Genomic DNA, 20,114 nt, shown 5'->3' with positions numbered 1-20,114 from the left:
CATTTGTGAACTGCTGCAGTTTATCAAGTGCTTTCCCAGCATTCTCATGCCAGCACGGCCTCTCCTAAAGGCGACGGTATCCTCACCTCCCAGCTGGGGAATCTGAGGCCCAGAGAGGTGGAGCCGCGGGCACCAAAGCAGCAAACCTAGCTCCCTTACTCCACCTCCGCCTCCCCAACACTAGGTGCGGTTCTTCAGGCCGGGAGGGTCTAAGCCAGCCAGGTGGAAGCCTTTCATCTCTTACACAGACTGTTAGAGAGTATTCTTGAAATAAGACAAAGCCCGGAAGGAACATGCTGGAAATATTCTTCCTAAATTAATCTTTTGCTGGCAACCTAGACAAGGAGGCCTGCAGTTAAGACAGTGATAGATTCGCCTTGTTTCCTTCTACCACAGTTTCTTACTAAGAATCCTGAATTCCTGTTTGGAAGTCTTAGCTCATTTCCAGCTCCATAGCCCATCCTCCCCAGGCAAAGATGGCAACAGGTCTTCACTGAGGAGACGGTGAAGGTTTCTCTTTAAAAGCTAATTACATCAATTTGAAGGAGGAGGCGGAGACCACAGTGTGTGTGGGCTATCATTTCGTGTTTCCGCTTTTGATGCCCACCCCCAACAGCAGGTCAGTTGACAATTTGCATTAGCAGGGGTGTCGTGCCCTCACCTGGTGTAGGGGACTATTTTACTCTCAGATCGACTTTTTCTAAAATGGCTCTAAAGATCCTTAGGAAACCGAGAGGTGTAGGCATACAACTCAGTCACCCACAAAAGGCTGGGGTGAAGTTTAAAGCTGGATATAGAAACAGAGCCTCCACTACCCACTTCCAAAAAGTGCCAGGCACCAAGTCCCGCTTTAGAATTGTCTTTAAACAGCTCAGAGGTGCCTGCACCGTCACAAAAGTTAGTGATTCCAGCTAAGCTAGCAAGAGTGTAAGTATGAGCTAGAGTGGCGGCCAAGTGAATTTGTAGGGAAAAAAACCCACGCGTGTGTGCATACACACACACACCTGGCTCTGGATTGATTCAGCTTGAATCACACATTACCAATGACTCCCCCAGTTTCCCCCCGAGGGGGTAGGAGTGGGGATGGCATCTAGAGCTATCTAGGTCCCCTGAGCTAATGGTCGTGTGGCTCATCCTGGGTTTACACAGTAAATTGTAAGCGTATACACCAGAGCCCAGCCCGACCCCCTCCCCTTCCTGAGGACGTCGGACAACCCTAGGCTGCTTCCATGGCTGGGGTCACCTCTTCATGAAACAAAACAGTCCCATGATAGTGTGCCAGAAGCTATACTTTTATTAACATTTAGAGGATTAACATATAGTTACAAGGTCAATATAAGCCTTCCAAAGGAAGCACTTTATTTGGTTGAATTCCATCTTCAGAGACAAATGGGCAATTCCAGGACCTTTACAACAGCAATGGACCTTCACAACACTGAAATGCCTCCAAAGTTTAGAATCAGTGCATTACACACAAAAAATAAAATTTAAAGTTGCTCAACATCATGTTAAAATAGAATTTTGGATCTTTTTTTTAAAATAAGTTTTTTTTTGATGATATAAGCACAGGAGGCAGAGCCAATAAAAAGCATGAAACCAAAATTTCTGGAAAAATCCGTAGCATTAATATAATTTTTTCATGTTCAGTAAACTTCTATAATTATAGATGTTACCAAGAAGGCATTAGAGGCCTTTGTGCTACTGCTGGTGAGGCAAGCTACAGGTTTATTTCAAGTGTGCATAACAACCTAAAAGCTCCAAGATGAGAGTGATAAAAACTCAAAGGGAAATAATCCCATTGCAACTTTCCATGCCTTTTTCTTTTTTCCCATCCTTAAAAAGAAAAACTCTTCTTTCTTTTGTTTTTAAGTCATTTTCAGGGCAGGGTCTCTTAAAATTAGTCATTTTTACAACAATATTCTAGCACTGGTGGAGAAATGACAGGCAGCAGATGAGGAAGGAGAAGCACGTGGGAAATCCCATGTTTCTACATATGTGAGCTGCTCCATAATATATATATATACATACACATATATATATATATAAATGACTTCACAGTAGGATCCCCAGAGTAAATGATATATTGCAACTATCAGGTAATAACTTGTCTCCTTTTTAATAAGCCCAGCTTATAGAGCATTGCTTTTTCCACATAGCTGCACAGACTGATGAAGAGGCAAACACTAGTTAAGCCACTAAATCACTCAGTTTCCATTCTTTTGGGGCCCAAGTGGTACAGAAAGGGGAAAAAAAGGTGCAGGGGACACAGGAGGATTCAAGCATATTCTATATTGGACTTAACAGACATTAAAAGACGAAGTTACTGCAGCTTATATTTTTCTCCTTATGTTGCAAGAAATTAATCTATCCAGATCCATAATATGAAAGATGCAATGCACATGCATTACTGGGGCTCTAAAAACAGATTTTTAAAAAAACCATTTAGCATCCTGGTAGAGTGGAGAGTGGTCAGCTTGACCCGGTGATGCCCGTTGACAGAGAAGCCCTCCATGGAACTGCTGGGACCATATTAACTATGCACCTATTGGTTGTCTGAGGCAGAGGTGATTTCCTGACCCTTCTCACCCTTCAGCACCTGGCCTTGATTTCATCTGCCAACCAGTCCTCTTGCCTGACTGTCCAGCACGCTATAAGTGTAGGAATGGAAGCCCACGGCTTATGAGCAGCCCAGGGACTCCCACAACTGGAGCAGCTCAACAGCAGGTACAGTTTTCGGTCCCCTGGACTCAGCCTCAGTTCTATGGAAGAAAGAGTGAGAGGAAGCTCATGCTTGCTCTCTTTTTAAACCTGAAGCCATTTCCTCTTCAACTGCCTACACTTGGCATTTACTTGCTTGTGGTTTCTAGTGACTGAGGGTTGACTGAGCTGCTCCTCAAGTGTGGTGTGTGGTCAACCCTGATTTGCTGAGAGGAATTGTTTTCCTAATTTCCAAACATATAACGAACCACTGAATAGGACAGACCTAACCCTTAGGACCTGCATTTTCAGTCCCTGTTCCTTCAGTTTCCATAAGAATTCCTTGTCTTAGATTCATAAATAGCAGTAAGTGTTGAGAATGCATAAGGTGGCCACCTAGTCACCAAAAGCCAAATGAAAGAATGAAAATGCCCTAGTTCATCCTTAGACTTCTGATGGCAGTCTCATTCACAGACGCCCACAGCTAATTATTTCTCTTGACTTTCTGTAGCAAATAAGAGAATGCCTGCTCTAAGGCTCAACTGGCCACAGGCTATGTGACCTTAGTTATTCCTCAAAGAGCCATAAGGGGAAGGAAACTTAGTCAAAAGCAAACTCAAGTCACTCAGGGTGGCCTGAAGAGCATGTGAGGAAATGCAGAAGCTGCAGCCACAGGATCACCTGGAGGACCATGAGAGGTGTCACACAGTCTATGGTGATGAACGTGCTGAAATCCTAAGATGCAAATCTTGGAATTCATGGAAAGGAGAAAAATTTTCACTTTGTAATAAGCTAGTACAGAGGCAAGATACCTGTTCACAAAGCACCATGATCTGCCTTTCTCATTGATGGGGAAATGACAGGAGTACGATGGGCTGGGACATTCCTTAACCTTATGGAAGGCTGACACAGGCAAGACAGCAGGGCTAGCACATAAGCTGGAATTAACTTCCAATTTGGGCCTTTCTGGACCACCGAAGAGAGGGCTCCAAACAAAAAGGAGTGTGTGCACGCATGCAAGCCCCAATGCCCCACACGAGCTGTCAGGCCGGGAAGTGTCCCAAGGGCCAACATTTAGTGAGATGGGTCCATAGTCAGGACAGGACCACTGCACATGTCATGGACTTTGGAAAAGATGAAGTATTTTCTAACATAAAGGATACAGGAATACATAAATGCAGTTAAGGTGCTCAGTCTCCTGGGTGTACAACTGACCCTCCTTATCCAGATTCTGTGAGTCTCCCCAGGAAACTAGTGGGGAAGTTTTCACAAAAGGCACAGTGTGAAAAGCGGACAGGTCAGAAGGAACACCACATGGGTGGAGGGCCGCGGAGCAGGTGACAGGTGGGGGAGCTTGTCTAGGTGTCACTGTGGCCCTTGGTGGAGTGGGGCGGGAGGAGGGCTGCCATGTGGCATGGTGCAGGGAAAAGAGGGGTTGCATGGGACGCAGCCCGTCAGTAAGACTGGTCCCCGGAGGGGTGGCCATACTGGGCCACGAGAATGGCTGAGCCATGAGTAGCATGCTGTAAAAAGAAAAGAAATAAAAAGGCAAGCAGCTGAATGGCTGGCATGGGGATGTCACTTCAGGTTGAGATGTCAAATGCTATACTCCAGCCCAGGCCTGCAGCCTGTTCTTTACGGGCATGTGTGAGGCCTGTGGAGACAAGCAGACCGAATGGTTTCTCTTGGGAGGGCTCACTCGGAGGCTCTTGCTCTGCACACCACCTTTAGGAATCTACAACACAAAAAGAAAGAAGAAAAACTTTCTGTTAGAGAAGAAGGTAGCAGGTTAAAGGCCGGCAGTTTGCTCTTTACTGCAAACGGCCACGCCCCGGGGGAAGGGTGAGGAGGGAGGGAGCAGGAGGGGAGTGCTAGGAGGGCTACTTTTAGAACAACTGATTACCACAGGGCAGCTCCCAGACAAGGAACTTTCACTGTTTTATCTCAATCTTTGGCTAGTTTTTCCTTCAGGGTCCAGAGAAGCCCAGGGAGAAGACAGATGATCCCAACCAGCCTGACAAATCTTCCTAATAATAAATTTATTTTTGAAAGAAAGAAAGAAATGTGATCAGCTTCCCAAAATGATGCAAGGAAAATAAAGGCCAGATTCTCCTTGTTTTTTTTAACAGAAAATATAAAATTTTGGGTGAAAAGGAAAATGTATCATTCAATGTTTATTGAGCAATAAACAGTAAAAGTTCTTCACCTTTAGGAGGTAGAAAAGAAACAAGAGAAACATTTTTCAAGCCCTTAAGTACACACAGGGTAAGAAACAAGGAAGATGCCATCATTTAAAAGAAAAAAAAAGGCAGAATTTTAAAAAAGCATTTGGCTAGAAAATTCCCTGTTACTAAAGATGAAAGGATTAAATAGTCATATTACACAGAAGAATTTTCTTGGACAGGTGAAAAATCATTTAATATACACAGCAATGAGAAAAATATAACATTTATTAGAGAGGCAGATACAAGGTTACAACTAAAAGATGTCACACAGACTCTTTCCTTTTAGAATAAGAATTGAAAGAAACAATCACATTGGCCATATTCAAACACAACTTACTCAGAACCAGTGTCTATAATAAAGTCAAGCGAGGAGCAGCCAGCAGGGAACTAGCTAGGAGTAACAGTCCTTGTGGCTTCCCCAGCAGTTATAAAAACAAAAAGGTCATTAGGCAGCAGAATAGCCAATAAAACAAACAGATAAAAGAATGAAATGTTAAAACAATGAATTCAAGTAATCCCTTGCTTTTAAATTGCAGTATATACATATATATTTTGTGGGGGAATATGGACATTTTTAACAGAAAGCAATTCTAAAAACAAAAACAAAACCACAAAAGAAAGTCACAATCCAGCTGACCAATGGAAAGTCACCCTAGTCTGAATATTTTGGCAATTATTAAATAATCATATCTTAGACACCATACACAAGAAAAGTACATTGGCATTATTGAAAACGAAACAACTGCTGTAAGTGAGGGGCAGCAAAAAGCAGCAGCCTTGCTTGGGCAAGACTATCAAGGGAAGTGTTCTTTGGGGTGAGGCTTGACAGATTTATAAACAAGTCAGGGAGGAAAGCTTCTACATACACATTATTAACCTGCAAGTGTATCTCTAAGATAAAGGAAGAAAACTTCATAAACAAGCGAAGTTTGCTTCTTTCATTTTAACAGAGAACTGCTGGAAGGAAACAAAGCTTAATTTGAGTGGAAATGGAAATTCCTGATGTTTTGGGAATTGTTTCCATACTTTTATAATACTTCAAGCATTGACTAGAGGAACTGAAACGACACAATATCTTTAACTGTTTAGGCAATATCACATATATTCATCTGTTATAGGTGCTGAGGCATACGACTTAAAACAATGATCATAAATGTATGCATACAAACCACCTCCCACCACGCAAACCATATGAGCTATTTCCTAAATCAAATTTCACAACTCTAAAGGAAAAAAAAAACCAAAACCCAAAAACAAAACAAAAAACCCTTCAAGGCAGGCGTTTAAAAGGCTACTGTCGTCTAGTTCCACTCTAGACCTTTACAGTTTAGCCTGCATTCTCCAGTAGCTCATAGTCTGAAAAGGAGTTTGCTATCAGATAGGAAGGTCAGATTTTAATATTTTAGGTCTCCTATTTACTAGGTTACATGCCTAAAGTTTGTAAACTCCTATTGCTCATTAATACAAATACCTCTAAAGCTCAAAAATAAAGATAGGAGAATAAAACAAATCCTTCTGGTTTAAGGGCCAGCTGCTTTTCTTGCTACAATACTTAAAAAAGAAAACAAACAATTTCTCAGAAAAGGTCCAGAGTTAGGTTGAGTGACCATATTGATATTAAGTCAGTAATCATTTAAAATAAATTTTAATTAAAAATTAACATACACTTAAAAAATCAGGCTGGTCAACATCAATTTGCTGGATTTGATTTTACACTATAATTTTATAAGCTGTAGCCATTGGGGGATACTAGGGGAAGGGCACACAGGATCTTTGTGTACTATTATTTGCAACTCCCTGAGAATCTATTATTTTTTTTGCTTGTTTTGTTTTTTAATCATTCTGTCATTAAGTAAAGGTCACTAAATTCCATTCCGGTAGCCCCTGTGAAATTTAAGCTAACTCACTGCTGGAATCTTGAAACACAGGCCACCCAACCCAACAAGCAGCCTTACCTTCTGCCTGCTTCTAACCCCCTGATGTGCCGCTGTCACTTTACAAAAATGTACAGGCAAGAAACTAATTTTCCTACTAAAAGGGAGAAGGGCATGAATAATTTTCCAAGTCAAACAAAAAGAAAACTCCCAACCTGAAGTCTTCTTTCTAACCTCTTTTTTGCTGTCATCTAGGTGTAGATTCCCATTCCTGGGCACGATTAACCTCTGGGCTTGGTACCTGTCCGCGCACGTGGTCAATTTCATTACCTATCTCCCTGTTTCAGTGCCAATTTAAGGGAGCAAATTCCTATGTGGCCCACATTTCTTTATTTAAAGAAAGGATAAGGAAAATTCTATTTTCCTCTCACTAAAGTCACTCATATAATTTTCTACAATGAGCCATTATGTTTGCTGCCTAAAATAATTTCCAGTAAATTCAAACTCCATTTCTTAAAGATACCAATGACCAACCATTATCACCCCCGTGAAATGGGACGTACTGGGGCCTATGACTCTGTGTGAAGCAGTTGCTGCCGTGCTGCTTCTCTTTATAGCTCCACCTGGGGAAGTGTGAGCTGACGAAGCTCCACTGGTCACCAAACCTCCAGGAGAAACAGAACCAAGTGTGAGAGAATTGAGGCATGGCTCATCTAACCAGCATAACATGTGATCAACTGTGCAATGCTGTGGAGGGAGATCAGTGGTCTCATGTAAAAATTCACTGGTTAATTGACCAGACTTTGAGTTTAGTTGGCTGTTTGGGATCAAAAAGATATAATGGAATAGTCATGATGAACTAACAATAATCTTAACCACATTTAAGTAAAAATACTACACATTTTTAGCACCAAGGTAAGGATTTTTCTGATGTACTTCTTTACTCAAGAAAAGAGGGGGGGGGAGGGATTTTATTTTACAGTTTCTGCTAAAATGAATAATTGTTAAGACTTAATAAACTAGCATAGTTCAATTTATTAAGTTTATTATAAAATGCAACATTCTACTGTAGTTCAGTTTATGGTGGATACTAGGTATAAATAAGAGAGCTGACATCTTCTGCAACCCCATGATGTATGTGGACTTTTAAATTCAGAAATAATGATTAAAAGTTAGAATGCACTTTTTTGTAGTTATCTAAAGATGCTGTCAAAAGAAGAAATGCTTATTAGATTTCAGTTGACACAGTTTTAAATTGGCAGCTGTCAGCTTTCCACGATGAGCTTTAACATCATCTCAGCAAGTAAAACTAGCCAAGGAAATTCAGGTGAACAATGCTTAAAAGTCCACTGTGTGGCTATACGAAAACATGAGCTGCAGTGCTCGCCATCCAGTCTTTTGAAGAACTGCCTGAAACATTCATAGTTGTGGGGGCAAACAATTCCAATTTTTAAAAGTTTTTTTAAGTGATATTAAATATAAGTCTTAGCACCTTTGGCATTTTTGTCCAAATAGACTTCGACATACGAAGTGGGGACATAACCCTCCTCATCTTCGTTTCTCCGGATGCGGGTCCACCCATCGCCTTTGTCTTCCTCTATAACATACAGTGTTTCTCCTTCAGCTACTGAAATGGTTCCTTCATTCTGACCTGGAAAAATAACATCAGAGCATTTTAGGTTTCCTGCTAAATCCAGGTGAAGAGCAAATGAGGGTAAGCAGTTGTGGCTCAACTGATAGAGCATCTGCCTATCATATAGGAGGTCCAGGGTTCAAACCCAGGGCCTCCTGACCCGTGTGGAGCTGGCTCATGCGCAGTGCTGATGCGCGCAAGGAGTGCTGTGCCATGCGGGGCTGTCCCCCATGTAGGGGAGCCCCACGTGCAAAGAGCATGCCTTGCAAGGAAAGCCACCCCATGCGAAAAAAGCACAGCCCGCCCAGGAGTGGCACTGCACACACTGAGAGCTGATGCAGCAAGATGACGCAACAAAAAAAGTGACAGTTTCCTGGTGCCGCATGACAAGAATGCAAGCAGACACAGAAGAAGAGATAACGAATGGACATGGAGGGCAGACAACGGGGGGTGGGTAAGGCGAGAGAAATAAATAAAATATACCTTAAAAAAAAAAAAAAGAGAACCTTATGTAATGAAACAAGCACAGCAGAAGATGAGTTTGTGCAAAATGCATCCCCCTTTGACTTGGATGCCATTATCACCGCTGACCCCTCATCCACTACCCCAGAACTCTCACACAGAAGCTTTCAGGCCCTCATCTTCTGTCTCTCAAGGATCCTTCTCTAACTCCTCCACAGAGCCCTCTTTTTCCTCCCTTCCCAAATGGCAGGTATTTCCCTCCACTGTTTTCACTGTCTCTCTCGGCTCCTTCTTGTAGAGGAAAGCACTCCTATGGCCTCAGTGACACCTTTTCAAACGGTAACTTCACATCTCTTTCTCCAGTTATGGACTTTTTCCACAGTGAAGGACCCACTTGCCTACTGCTTGCAGCACATTTCCACCTTGATGTGGTCCGGGCCCTGAAACTCAACTTGGGTGAAACCAGACTCATTGTTTTCCTCTCAAATTAGAGCCTCCTAATTTCCTATTTCAGTGCACATCTTGATTCTCCCAGAAAGGTAACTTTGGTACTTGTCTTTTTTTTTTTTTTTTTTTAAAGATTATTTATTTATTTATCCCGCCCCCCCCCCCCCCCCGCCCCCCACCAACCTGCCATTGTTTTGCACTTGCTTTGTCTGTCTGTTGTGCGCTCATCTTTTTTTTTGGAGGCACTGGAACAAAACCCAGGACCTCCCATGTGGTAGGTGGGAGCCCAATTGCTTGAGCCACATCTACTTCCCTGATAATTGTCTTTGATTTCTTCCTGTACTTGTTCCCAATTCCAATCATCCCTGAGTTCAACCAGTTTGTCAACTGCAGGAACTCTTGTGTTCACTCCTTAATTAAGGCCTGAAGATCATTTTCTAAGATAATTTCAAAAGATTAGCTATTGGTCCCCAAACAAATTGTTTAGGGAGCTGTTTTAGGGGAGGAGGAAGTTTGGGGTATGAAGTAAAACCGAGAACATTTAATCTGGAACTTCTCTTTCTTGTTTTGTTACAACAAACATTTAGTCTATTAAAGGTTCTGAGAATCCCTGTAGTAAAGAAATCTGTAAAATTAATTTATTCCACGGCTTCCCAACCTTATCTGAGCTCTAACTGCTTTTTTTTCTCTCCCCTTCCCCACCTAACCCCCCATTGTCTGTTCTCTGTGTCCATTCGCTATGTGTTCTTCTGTGACCACTTCTATCCTTATCAGTGGCACCGGGAATCTGTGTTTCTTTTTGTTGCATCATCTTGTTGTGTCAGCTATCCGTGTGTGGGGTGCCAATCTTGGGCAGGCTGCACTTTCTTTTGTGCTGGGCGGTTCTCCTTACAGTGAACACTCCTTGTGCGTGGGGCTCCCCTATGCAGGGGCACCCCTGCGTGGCATGACACTCCTTGCGTGCAGCAGCACTGCACATAGGCCAGCTCCACACGGGTCAAGGAGGCCCGGGGTTTGAACCACGAACTTCCCATGTGGTAGGCGGACGCTCTATCCATTGGGCCAAGTCTGCTTCCCCTAACTGCTTTTTTTTCACAATATTCTTTTTAACATTCTGCAGGAAATTATTTCTAGATTTATCAGTTTAGGAAACACTAGGCTAGGCTTTCTAACCATTATCCAGGTCCTAACTGATGACAAATCTAAGTTACAGCTCTGATTATGTCAACCCTCTGCTCAAATACTTTCAACAGCTCTTTACTGCCAAATAAAATGTTTCTTTCCCAAGCCCCCCTCCCTGCCCCACTGGCATCTCCCACTTTCTAGTCTTATGATCCACTGTTACTACCTAAGAGATCTAAGCTCCAGCTACAATGAACCCCATGGTTTCCTCTTTGACCAGCAATCTGATGTACTGCAGCACAGAGCATTCTTCAAATGCTCTGAAGGAAGTGATCTCATCCTCCCGTGACTGCCCATCACTCCGTACTCCTCCTCTGGTAGACAATACAGGCTGCCCTCTCCAATATGAGTATCTGCTTTATTTCCCTAAGGGCAGGTGCCACACCATACACCTTCATCCCACCCGTTCAGGAGCCTTTATAAGACAGGAACTCTACACTGAACAAAAGGATGAAATACTGTGCAGATGGGCTCACTGAAAGTTGTTAAAATGTCTGGACCATAAATCAAAATATACAGCCATCAACCAAATAATAATGATAACAATACTATGAGTACAACAAAATAATAATAAAGATCTAGAAGGCTTCAAATGAAAGTTCTGATCACAGAAGGGAAAGAGTGACTCATACAGTTTGTGAAAAGCAGGAAATTGAGCTGACACGAAGAGCTACCTTCAAAGGTGTAGAGAGCTCTACAAGTGCCTATGGCAGGAAGGGGTTCCTCATCATCAAATTCGTCGTCAAAATCTGTGGCTAGCACCTTCACCTCACTCTCCTGACTCTGCTCCTCTGTGTAACTGCCATCTGGGCTGCTCAAGAAAGAAAAACACACAGCAACTATAGCGACCGATTCCAGAGAGGTTTTCAATTCAGTCCATGCAACAGCAAAGGGCTTACAAACCTGGGTGTTGCAATTAAGACCATCTTAAACTATGCCACATGCTTAGATCACTATTCCATTTTGAATTCTAGATTTGCACCACGGGAAAAATCACAAGTCAATCAAAACAGGCATTTTAATTATCTGACAAGTATCATAAGCTCATTTCCAGATTCCAGAAGTTAGAAAATAAATACAAAGCAAAGCTATTGCTTTGCTAGAGAGCAGGCTAACAAAACAAACGGTACCATACAGATACTGTACCTTTCTCGGTCTTGTGCACAGTTATTGACTGGTGGTGTGTTCTGGGCGTCATACATTCCACTCTGCCTACGGGCCTGTTCGCTTCGTGCTGGGAGCCTGCCTTCAACCTCAGCCAGCCAGCTCTGGAAACAAAAGCAATGAAAGACACTGGCCTGGACTCATCAGAGCACCAGACCATGGACTCTTTTTTCTTTTTTGAGGTACCTGGGACCTTGTCCCTGGGAAGCAGGTGCTCAACCACTTGAGCTACATCTGTTCCTCATAGATCATGGAGTCTTAAGGCCCCAAACTCAGGGGCTGCTTGTTGGTCACTTAAACTGATATGAAAAGGACTTTACAGCGCAGAGTCTCCGATTCATTTGCATTCGACTACATAAATGTACTGAAAGGTAATGGTTTAAATTTTACCCAAAGCTGGAGAAATAGAAGCAAACTTATATTTATACAATTGTTCACAATTTGGTGGAAAGAACACTGGGCTCTGTTATACTCTTGGGCTTTTAAGCAGGTGTGTAATCTTGGACAAGTCACTTCTACTCCCTTCTGGTCCCAAAATTCTGCGACCATGAGATTACACTAGGAAACACAAGGGTACACATTTTGCACATAAGCAGTGACTCACTCTGAAAGCCATACTTCCCATTTTTTAAGGTGTACACATTTTTTTAATAGAGAAGAAACTCATATGCAGGAAATAAAATAGATACATTATCTTCAGCAATATTTGAAATAGCATAAAGAAGGCAAAGAAGTAAAAATGATCAGAAAAAGGACATTTCTAGGGGCTAAAAGAGCAAACATTAATGACGGACGGATTCTAAAGAGAATGTAAAATGCTACCTTTGACCCTTCATTGCTAGTAATAAGCTATTCTAATTGGAATAAGCAGTTACTAATTTATTTTTCCATGCTGTGTAAGTCTTTAAATTTGGTGGGGATTTTGAAAGAGGCTTTTCGTCCACAGCTTTTTAGTGTTCCTCTTTCCCCTGAAAATGTTTGTTATCTGTGTCTCCCATACGTTTTTCATTGTGTTTCTCACTGACTTTCATACACATAACCTTTTGATAGTGGGTCCTCTGAAAGAATAACAACATATTGCAATTGTTTTCTAAATTTCCTTTTTGATTCACTGAGATGAAGGATGGTTGTATATTCCTGATTAATCTGTTATTACCATGAGATGAGACAAAACAAAGTTAGTGGAATGTTTAAATTAGCAACAACGCTATATAGAAATACAGCGTCAATTTTAGGGAATGCAGTTAAAATAGGATATACTAAAAAGCAGAATATTCAATGGATGAGAGTACATTTTTCCTTTTATCATAACTCATGAAACAACCTGATATTCCAAGTTGTATCTCTTGCAATCAAAGAAGTATTGATACCTTAAAACAGACACTTAATGACACCAATTTATTTGTTGTTCCCGTCCCCCCAACAACACTTTTCAACAACAGCTTCTTCATACCTCAAATTTCTGGGCCTCTAGTCGCAGTTTTTCTATATTTTGGCCAACTTCTACTAATTTGTGATCCAAACTGGCTGGGTCTCCCATTTGAGGGTTCTTTAGGTAGACGTCTTTCATTTTTGTTATGGCATCTCTGAAAAAAAGAATTAGCAGAACATGTAAAAAGTTTGCTCTGAGTCCATGATATGCTCCTATCACGTTGAAAATCATGTCAATGGGAGTGTGGGAAGATTATCTTTGAGTGTGGTTTTGAAAGGAATATTGGGGCTAGCTTTCATTCTCAAAATTCTCTATGAGAATTCTGCTACCAAGATCTACATAATCCAGAGACTTTTAAATTTCTTTTGCTTTTCCTGAATGGTATCTCCCTATTGTCCCCAGCAAGTGAGAAACATAAACTGATCCTGCCCCTCCCCATGCCCTAAACAACAATAAAAACAAACACAACCCTAATATTTTCCCATGTACCTTATTCAGGCATACCAAAGCTACAAATGGCATCTTCAGTCTTGTGGGCTGCAAACTGTTTATCTTGCAAAAAAGCACAATCAGTTGCCGTGGAAATTTTATTATACACAATTTCAACTATTAGGAAGAAAATTGGATCCATAGCTGGTATCCACGACAGGTGGGCAACCAGGCTTTAAAGTTATTGCAACATTAGACACCTTCCTGCAACCGTGATCTGGAAGCTGGGCTGCAGCAGCGTGAGTGCAGAACCCCGAGAGAAGAGCCGCAGGCACATTTGCCTCTAGGGCCCAAAACCTGGATTAACTTTAACCTGAGCTTAAAAGTATTTTTGGCAGAATTAGCTGTGATCAGAGGTTAGAGCAAATGATCTTTACTGGGGGTAAGGAGAGAACTTCCATGAGCTTAGGCAAATGAAAATCCAAAGCAACCATACAAGACCAACAAACCAAAAAGTATGGTTTGAGTTACAAGAAATAATTTAACTGAGTTTAACTGAAAGAAATATAGGAGCAACAGGAAGAAAACAGCCACACTTGTTCCCAGTAATTTTTAACTGTGGTAAAAGTTACATAACTTAACCCTAACCATTTATGTGGACAATTCTTAGACATTCACTGCACTGGCAATACTGTGTAACCTTCACCATTATCCATTTCCTGACTATTTTCATCATCCCAAGCCAAAACTCAGGCTCATTTAGCAAAAACCCCCCATCCTCCCCTCATCCCTCAGAAACCATAGGCTGCTTTCTGTCTCTATGAATTTCCTTATCTAAGTATTCATATAAGACAAATCATATGATATTTATCATTTTGTGTCTGGTTTATTTCATTCCACATGACGTCTTCAAGACCATCCATGTTGTAGCACGTATCAGCACTTTACTTCTCTTTATGGCTGAATAATATTCCATAGTTTGTATATACCATATTTTGCTTATCCATTCATCTGTTGATGGACACTTGGATTAGCTTCCATCCTTTGGCAATTACGAGTAATGCCACTATGAACATCACTGTGTAAATATCTGAGTTCCTGCTTTCAATTCTCTTGAGTATATACCCAGAAGTGGGATTGCTGGTCATACGGTAATTCTATACTTAACTTTCCAAGGAACTGCCAAACTGTTTTCTATAGTGGCTGCATCATTTTACATTCCCACCAACAAAGAATGAGTGTTCCTCTTTTTCCACATCCTTTTCAACATTTGTTATTTTCTGTTTTTTAAAATACAGTTATCTTTAACCCATCATGTAGGAGCATGGTGCCCCCATAATCTGGAAAATACATGTAAAATTTTTTGGCTCTCCCTTCATACCAGAGAAGTCAGAATTTTTTCTTTTTCTTTTATGGGATGTTTACAGTACCTTATTTTAAAATCTGGGTATATTTATGGTATTAAACTATAAACAATGTTAATATTATATAATACTATGCATATATTTTATGCATTTCTGAGTTTCTAAACTTTTTCTGTCATCTGCTGGCCTTTGCATGTCATCTGCAGCTTTCACAAAACTCACCCAAAATTCTCATTTAATTTCTTATCCTGACCTGTAATATATCAAAACTGCAACAGGGAAGTCATGATGGGGAAGGAATAATTGTAACAGCCATTTTAGCAGGTGTGAAATGGTATCTCATTGTGTGTGTGTGTATGTTTAGGAGGTACTGCAATTGAAACCAGGACCTCACACATGTGAACCAGGTGCTCAACCACTGAGCTACACCCACCCCCCTCATTGTGGGTTTTTTTTTAAGATTTTATTTTTTTCTCTCCCCTTCCCCCTGTTGTCTGCTCTCTGTGTCCATTCACTGGGTGTTCTTCCATGTCCTCTTGCATTCTTGTCAATGGCACCAGGAAACTGTGTCACTTTTTTTGTTGCATCATCTTGCTGTGTCAGCTCTCTGTGTGTGTGGCGCCACTCCTGGACAGGCTGTGCTTTTTCCATGTGGGGTGGCTCTCCTTACAGGGCACACTCCTCGCGTGTGACGCTCTCCTATGCGGGGGACACCCCTGCATGGCACAGCACTCCTTGTGCACAGCAGAACTGTGCGTGGGCCAGCTCACTATCAGGGTCAGGAGGCCCTGGATATCGAACCTTGGACCTTCCATATGGTAGGCAGACACTCTATCAGTTGAGCCACAACCGCTTCCCCTCATTGTGTTTTTGATTTGCATTTCCCCAGTGGCTAATGATGTTGTGCATATTCTCATGTGATTTGAGGTCATTTGTATATCTTCCTTGGAGAAATGTCTATGCCAATCTTTTGCCCATTTTTTTAATTGGCTTGTTTGTCTGTTACTGAGTTGTTAGGATTTTTTTAACTATTCTGGATATTAAACACTTATTGGATATTTGGTTTCCAAGTATTTTTTCCCATTCTGTAGGTTGTCTTTTTACTTTTGTGATTAAGTGTTTTGATACACAAAAATTTTTAATATTGATCAGATCCCATTTATCTATTTTTAATTTTAATGTTCATGCTTTTGGTGTAAAATCTAAGAAATCACCGCCTAATACAAGGTCCTAACGATACTCCCTCTGTTTTCTTCTAGAGTTTTATAGTTTGGGATCTTAATTTAGGTCTTTGATCCATTTTGAATTGATTTTTTAAAAAATATGGTATGAGGTAGAGGTTTCCCATCATTTTTTGCATATGGATATCCAATTGTTCCAACATTCTTTGTTGAAGAGACTATTCTTTACTAATTGAATGGACTTGTCAAAAATCAGTTGGCCATAAATGTGGGGGTTTATTTTGAATTCTCAATTTGATTCCAACGGTCTAGCTGTCTTTGTGATAGTACCATACTGTTTTGATTATTATGGCTTTATAATAAGTTTAAAAATTGGGAGTGTGAAAGAAACCGTTGTGGTTCAACTGATAAGAGTATCCGCCTACCATATGGAGAGTTTAGGGTTTGATATCCAGGGCCTCCTGACCCATGTGGTGACCAGGCCCATACACAGTACTGCCGCGTGCAAGGAGTGCCATGCCATGCAGGGGTGTCTCCCACATAGAGGTGCCCTATGTGCAAGGAGTGAGCTCCACAAGGAGAGCTGCCCTGCATGAAAAAAAAAAAAACACAGTCCACCCAGGAGTGGCACCACACACACAGAGAGCTGATGCAGCAAGATGACGCAACAAAAAAAGCAACACAGTTTCCTGGTGCTGCATGACAAGAATGCAAGTGGACACAGAAGAACACACAGCAAATGGACACAGAGAGCGGCCGATGGGGGGAAGGGGAGAGAAATAAATAAAATCTTAAAAAAAAAAAACTGGGGAGTGGGAGTCCTCTAAATTCATTCTTCTTTTTCAAGATGAATTTGGCTATTTGGAGTCCCTTTTCCTTCCCTATAAATTTGATGACTGGCTCTTCCATTTCTCAAGGAAAGCTGTTGGAATTTTTATTGGGATTGTGTTGAAGCTATAAAGACCCTTTGGGTAGAATTGATATCTTAAGAATATTCAGTCTTCTAATTCATGAACATGGAAAGTTCTTTCATTTATTTAAGTCTTCTTTGACTTCTTTTAGATATGTTTAGATATGTTTTGTAGTTTTCTGCACACAAATCACAGCCCCCCCCCTTTTTTAGGGGACTGAACCTTGTACATGGGAAGCAGGTGCTCAACCATTGAGCTACACCAGCTCCCCATACAAAACAAATGTCAATAAATTTAAAAAATATTGAAGTCATGCAATGTATCTTTTCTGTCTACAATGGAATGAAGTTAGAAATCAATAACAGAGGGAGAACTGGAAAATTCATAAATACGTGGAATTAAAAAACACATTCTTAAACAGTGGGTCAAAAAAGAAATCAAAGGTGAAATTAGGAAATAGTTTATCCTGTGGGTACACTTGGGAAGAATGTGTATTCTGCTGCTGTTGGGTGAAGTGTTTTACATATGTCTATTAGGTCTAATTGGTTTAAAATATCATTCAAGTCTTCTATTTATTGGTCTTCAGTTTAGGTGTTCTATCCATTATTGAAAGTGATATATTGAATTTCTTACTATTAATGTAGAATTTTTTTTTTTAATCTAGCAATATTATATATAATCCATATATAATCCATATATTTTGGAGCTCTGCTGTTGGGTGCATATATATTTATAATTATGTATTTTTGTTGAATTGACCCTTTTATCAGTATATAGCATCCTTCTTTGTCCCTCATAACAGTTTTTGACTTAAAGTACAAAGTAGTACAGCTATCCCAACTCCCTTTTGGTTACTATTTACATGATATATTTTTTTCCCATTCTTTCACTTTCAACTTACTTGTGTCTTTGAATTGAAGGGGAGTCTCTTGTAAATAGCATATCGTTTGGTCATGCTTTTTTTTTTTTTTTAATCTATTTGCCAATCTCTGCCTTTTGACCGGAGAGTTTAATCCATTTACATAAAAGTAACAAATTTTAATGAAGGACTTTCTTCTGTCATTTTGTTATTTGGTGTTTCTAAGTCTTACACATTTTTAGTCCTTCAATTCTTCCATTAATGCCTACTTTCATATTTATTTTTTGTAGTGTACTATTTTGAGTCTCTTCAGATTTCTTTCTGTATGTTTTTTTCCTAGTTTCTTTGTGTTTACCATGAGGCTTAACTCTAACATTCTAAATCTATAGCAATTAAGTTTGAATTGACACCAACTTATCTCCAATATATATATATACACTGTTCCTATATTCCTCTGTCCCTTGCCTTTTTGTTGTACTTGTTACAAATTATATCTTTATATATTATATACCCAAAACCATAGATAAAACATTTTTTAATGCATTTTAGAACCTATAAGAGGTAAAAAGTGGGGTTACATACCAAAAAATACAATAAAATAGTACTGGCACTTCTAATTACCCAGATGGTTAACATTACCTTTCCTGGATATCTATTTCTTTATGCCACCTTGAGTCACTGTCTCGTGTCCTTTCCTTTCAGTCTGAAGAACAACATTTAGCATTGCTTATAGGGCACATCTAGTGGTATGAACTCTCAGCTTTTACGTATCTGGGAATGTCTTAAATTTCTCCCTCATTTTTGAAAGACAGTCTTGCCAGATATAAAATTCTCAATTAGAATTTGTTTTCTTTCAATATTTTACAACTTTTTTTTGCCTTCTCATCTCCCTCCCCTGCCCTGCTGTTTTTGCTGTCTGTGTCCATTCACTGTGTGATCTTCTGTATCTATTTCTCTTTTTGTCTTCTCTTCTCATCTTTCTCCTCTAGGATTAACTGGGATTCCATCCTGGGGACCTCTGATGTGAAGAGAGGTTTCCTGTCAATTGCGCCACCTCAGTTCCTAGTCTCTGCTGTGTTTCACCTTGACTCTTCCCTTCATCTCTCTTTTGTTGTGTCACCATCTTGATGCACGACTGACTTCCATGGGCACTGGTTCACCACGTGGGCACCCACGCAGGCACTCAGCTTACTGCATGGGCACTCAGCTCGCCATGCGGACACCTGACTCGCCAAACGGGCATTCACATGGGCTCTTGGCTCACCGCGCAGGTACCCACATGTGCACTCAGCTCACCACGTGGGCACTCAGCTCACTGCGTGGGCACTTGGCTCACAATGGGGGCACTTGGCTCATCACACGGGCACTCACATGGGCTCTTGGCTCACCGCGCAGGTACCCACATGTGCACTCAGCTCACCACGTGGGCACTCAGCTCACTGCGTGGGCACTTGGCTCACAATGGGGGCACTTGGCTCATCACACGGGCACTCGGCTCGCCAAACGGGCACTCACATGGGCTCTTGGCTTACCACACTCTGTTCACCATGCAGGTACCCACACGGGTACTCAGCTAACCACGCAGGCACTCAGCTCACCGTGTGGGCACTTGGCTCACCACACGAGCACTCATGTGTGCACTCGGCTCACGATGCAGGCACTGGCTCACCACACAGGCATGCTTCCTCTTCTTCTTCACCAGGAGGCCCCAGGGATGGAATCCAGGGCCTCCATATGGTAGGTGGAGGCCTTATCACTTGAGCCACATCTGCTTCCCAGTACTTAATCTTATTGGACCCTGTGTACATAATATGTTGTTTTTCTCTGACAGCTTTCAGAACTCTCTCATTGTCCTTGGCATTCAACAGTTTGACTATGTGCCTGGACATGGTTCTTTTTGAGTTTACCTATATGGGGTTCATTGGGATCCTGATTGTATGCATTCATGTCTTTTGTTAAATTTGGGAAGTTTTCTGCCATTATTTCTTTAAATAGTCCTTCTCTCTCTTTCTCTCTTTCTTCTCCTCTTATAGACACCCATGATGTGTATATTGATAGGTATGACGGTGTTCCACAGGCACCATAGCCTCTGTTAACTTTTTTTTTTAATTAGAGAAGTTGTATGTTTACAGAAAAATCATGCATAAAACACAGAGTTCCCATATATCACCCTTGCATTAGTGTGGTATATATGTTACAATTCATGAAAGATTGTTGTTTTTTTCCCTCATTCTTTTTTCTTTCTGCTCCTCAG

General features: G+C 41.1%; 1 protein-coding gene across 26 annotated transcripts in view; it reads right to left on the bottom strand.

Moving 5' to 3' along the window:
• Positions 1-1,271: 1,271 nt before the first annotated feature.
• FNBP1 (formin binding protein 1) overlaps positions 1,272-20,114 on the bottom strand; it is a 152,407-nt gene continuing 133,564 nt past the window's right edge. For 9 of the 26 annotated variants that reach the window (XM_058302220.2, XM_071216932.1, XM_058302228.2 and 6 more), the window contains 4 exons: positions 13,138-13,270; positions 11,667-11,788; positions 11,195-11,331; positions 5,130-8,447 (listed from right to left, as the gene is read on the bottom strand). In XM_058302220.2, coding sequence (XP_058158203.1) covers positions 8,269-8,447; positions 11,195-11,331; positions 11,667-11,788; positions 13,138-13,270 — 571 coding nt within the window. In that variant the 3' untranslated portion in view covers positions 5,130-8,268. Of the gene's footprint in view, positions 4,433-5,129; positions 8,448-11,194; positions 11,335-11,666; positions 11,789-13,137; positions 13,271-20,114 lie in introns of those variants that run through there. The other 17 variants (XM_058302244.2, XM_058302224.2, XM_058302227.2 and 14 more) reach the window with 3 other exon arrangements.

Source organism: Dasypus novemcinctus, chromosome 8 (genome assembly GCF_030445035.2).
Source record: "Dasypus novemcinctus isolate mDasNov1 chromosome 8, mDasNov1.1.hap2, whole genome shotgun sequence".
NCBI classification, from domain to species: domain Eukaryota; kingdom Metazoa; phylum Chordata; class Mammalia; order Cingulata; family Dasypodidae; genus Dasypus; species Dasypus novemcinctus.
The sequence above is the reverse complement of the archived record's forward strand: the minus strand, read 5'-3'. Positions and strand labels throughout refer to the sequence as shown.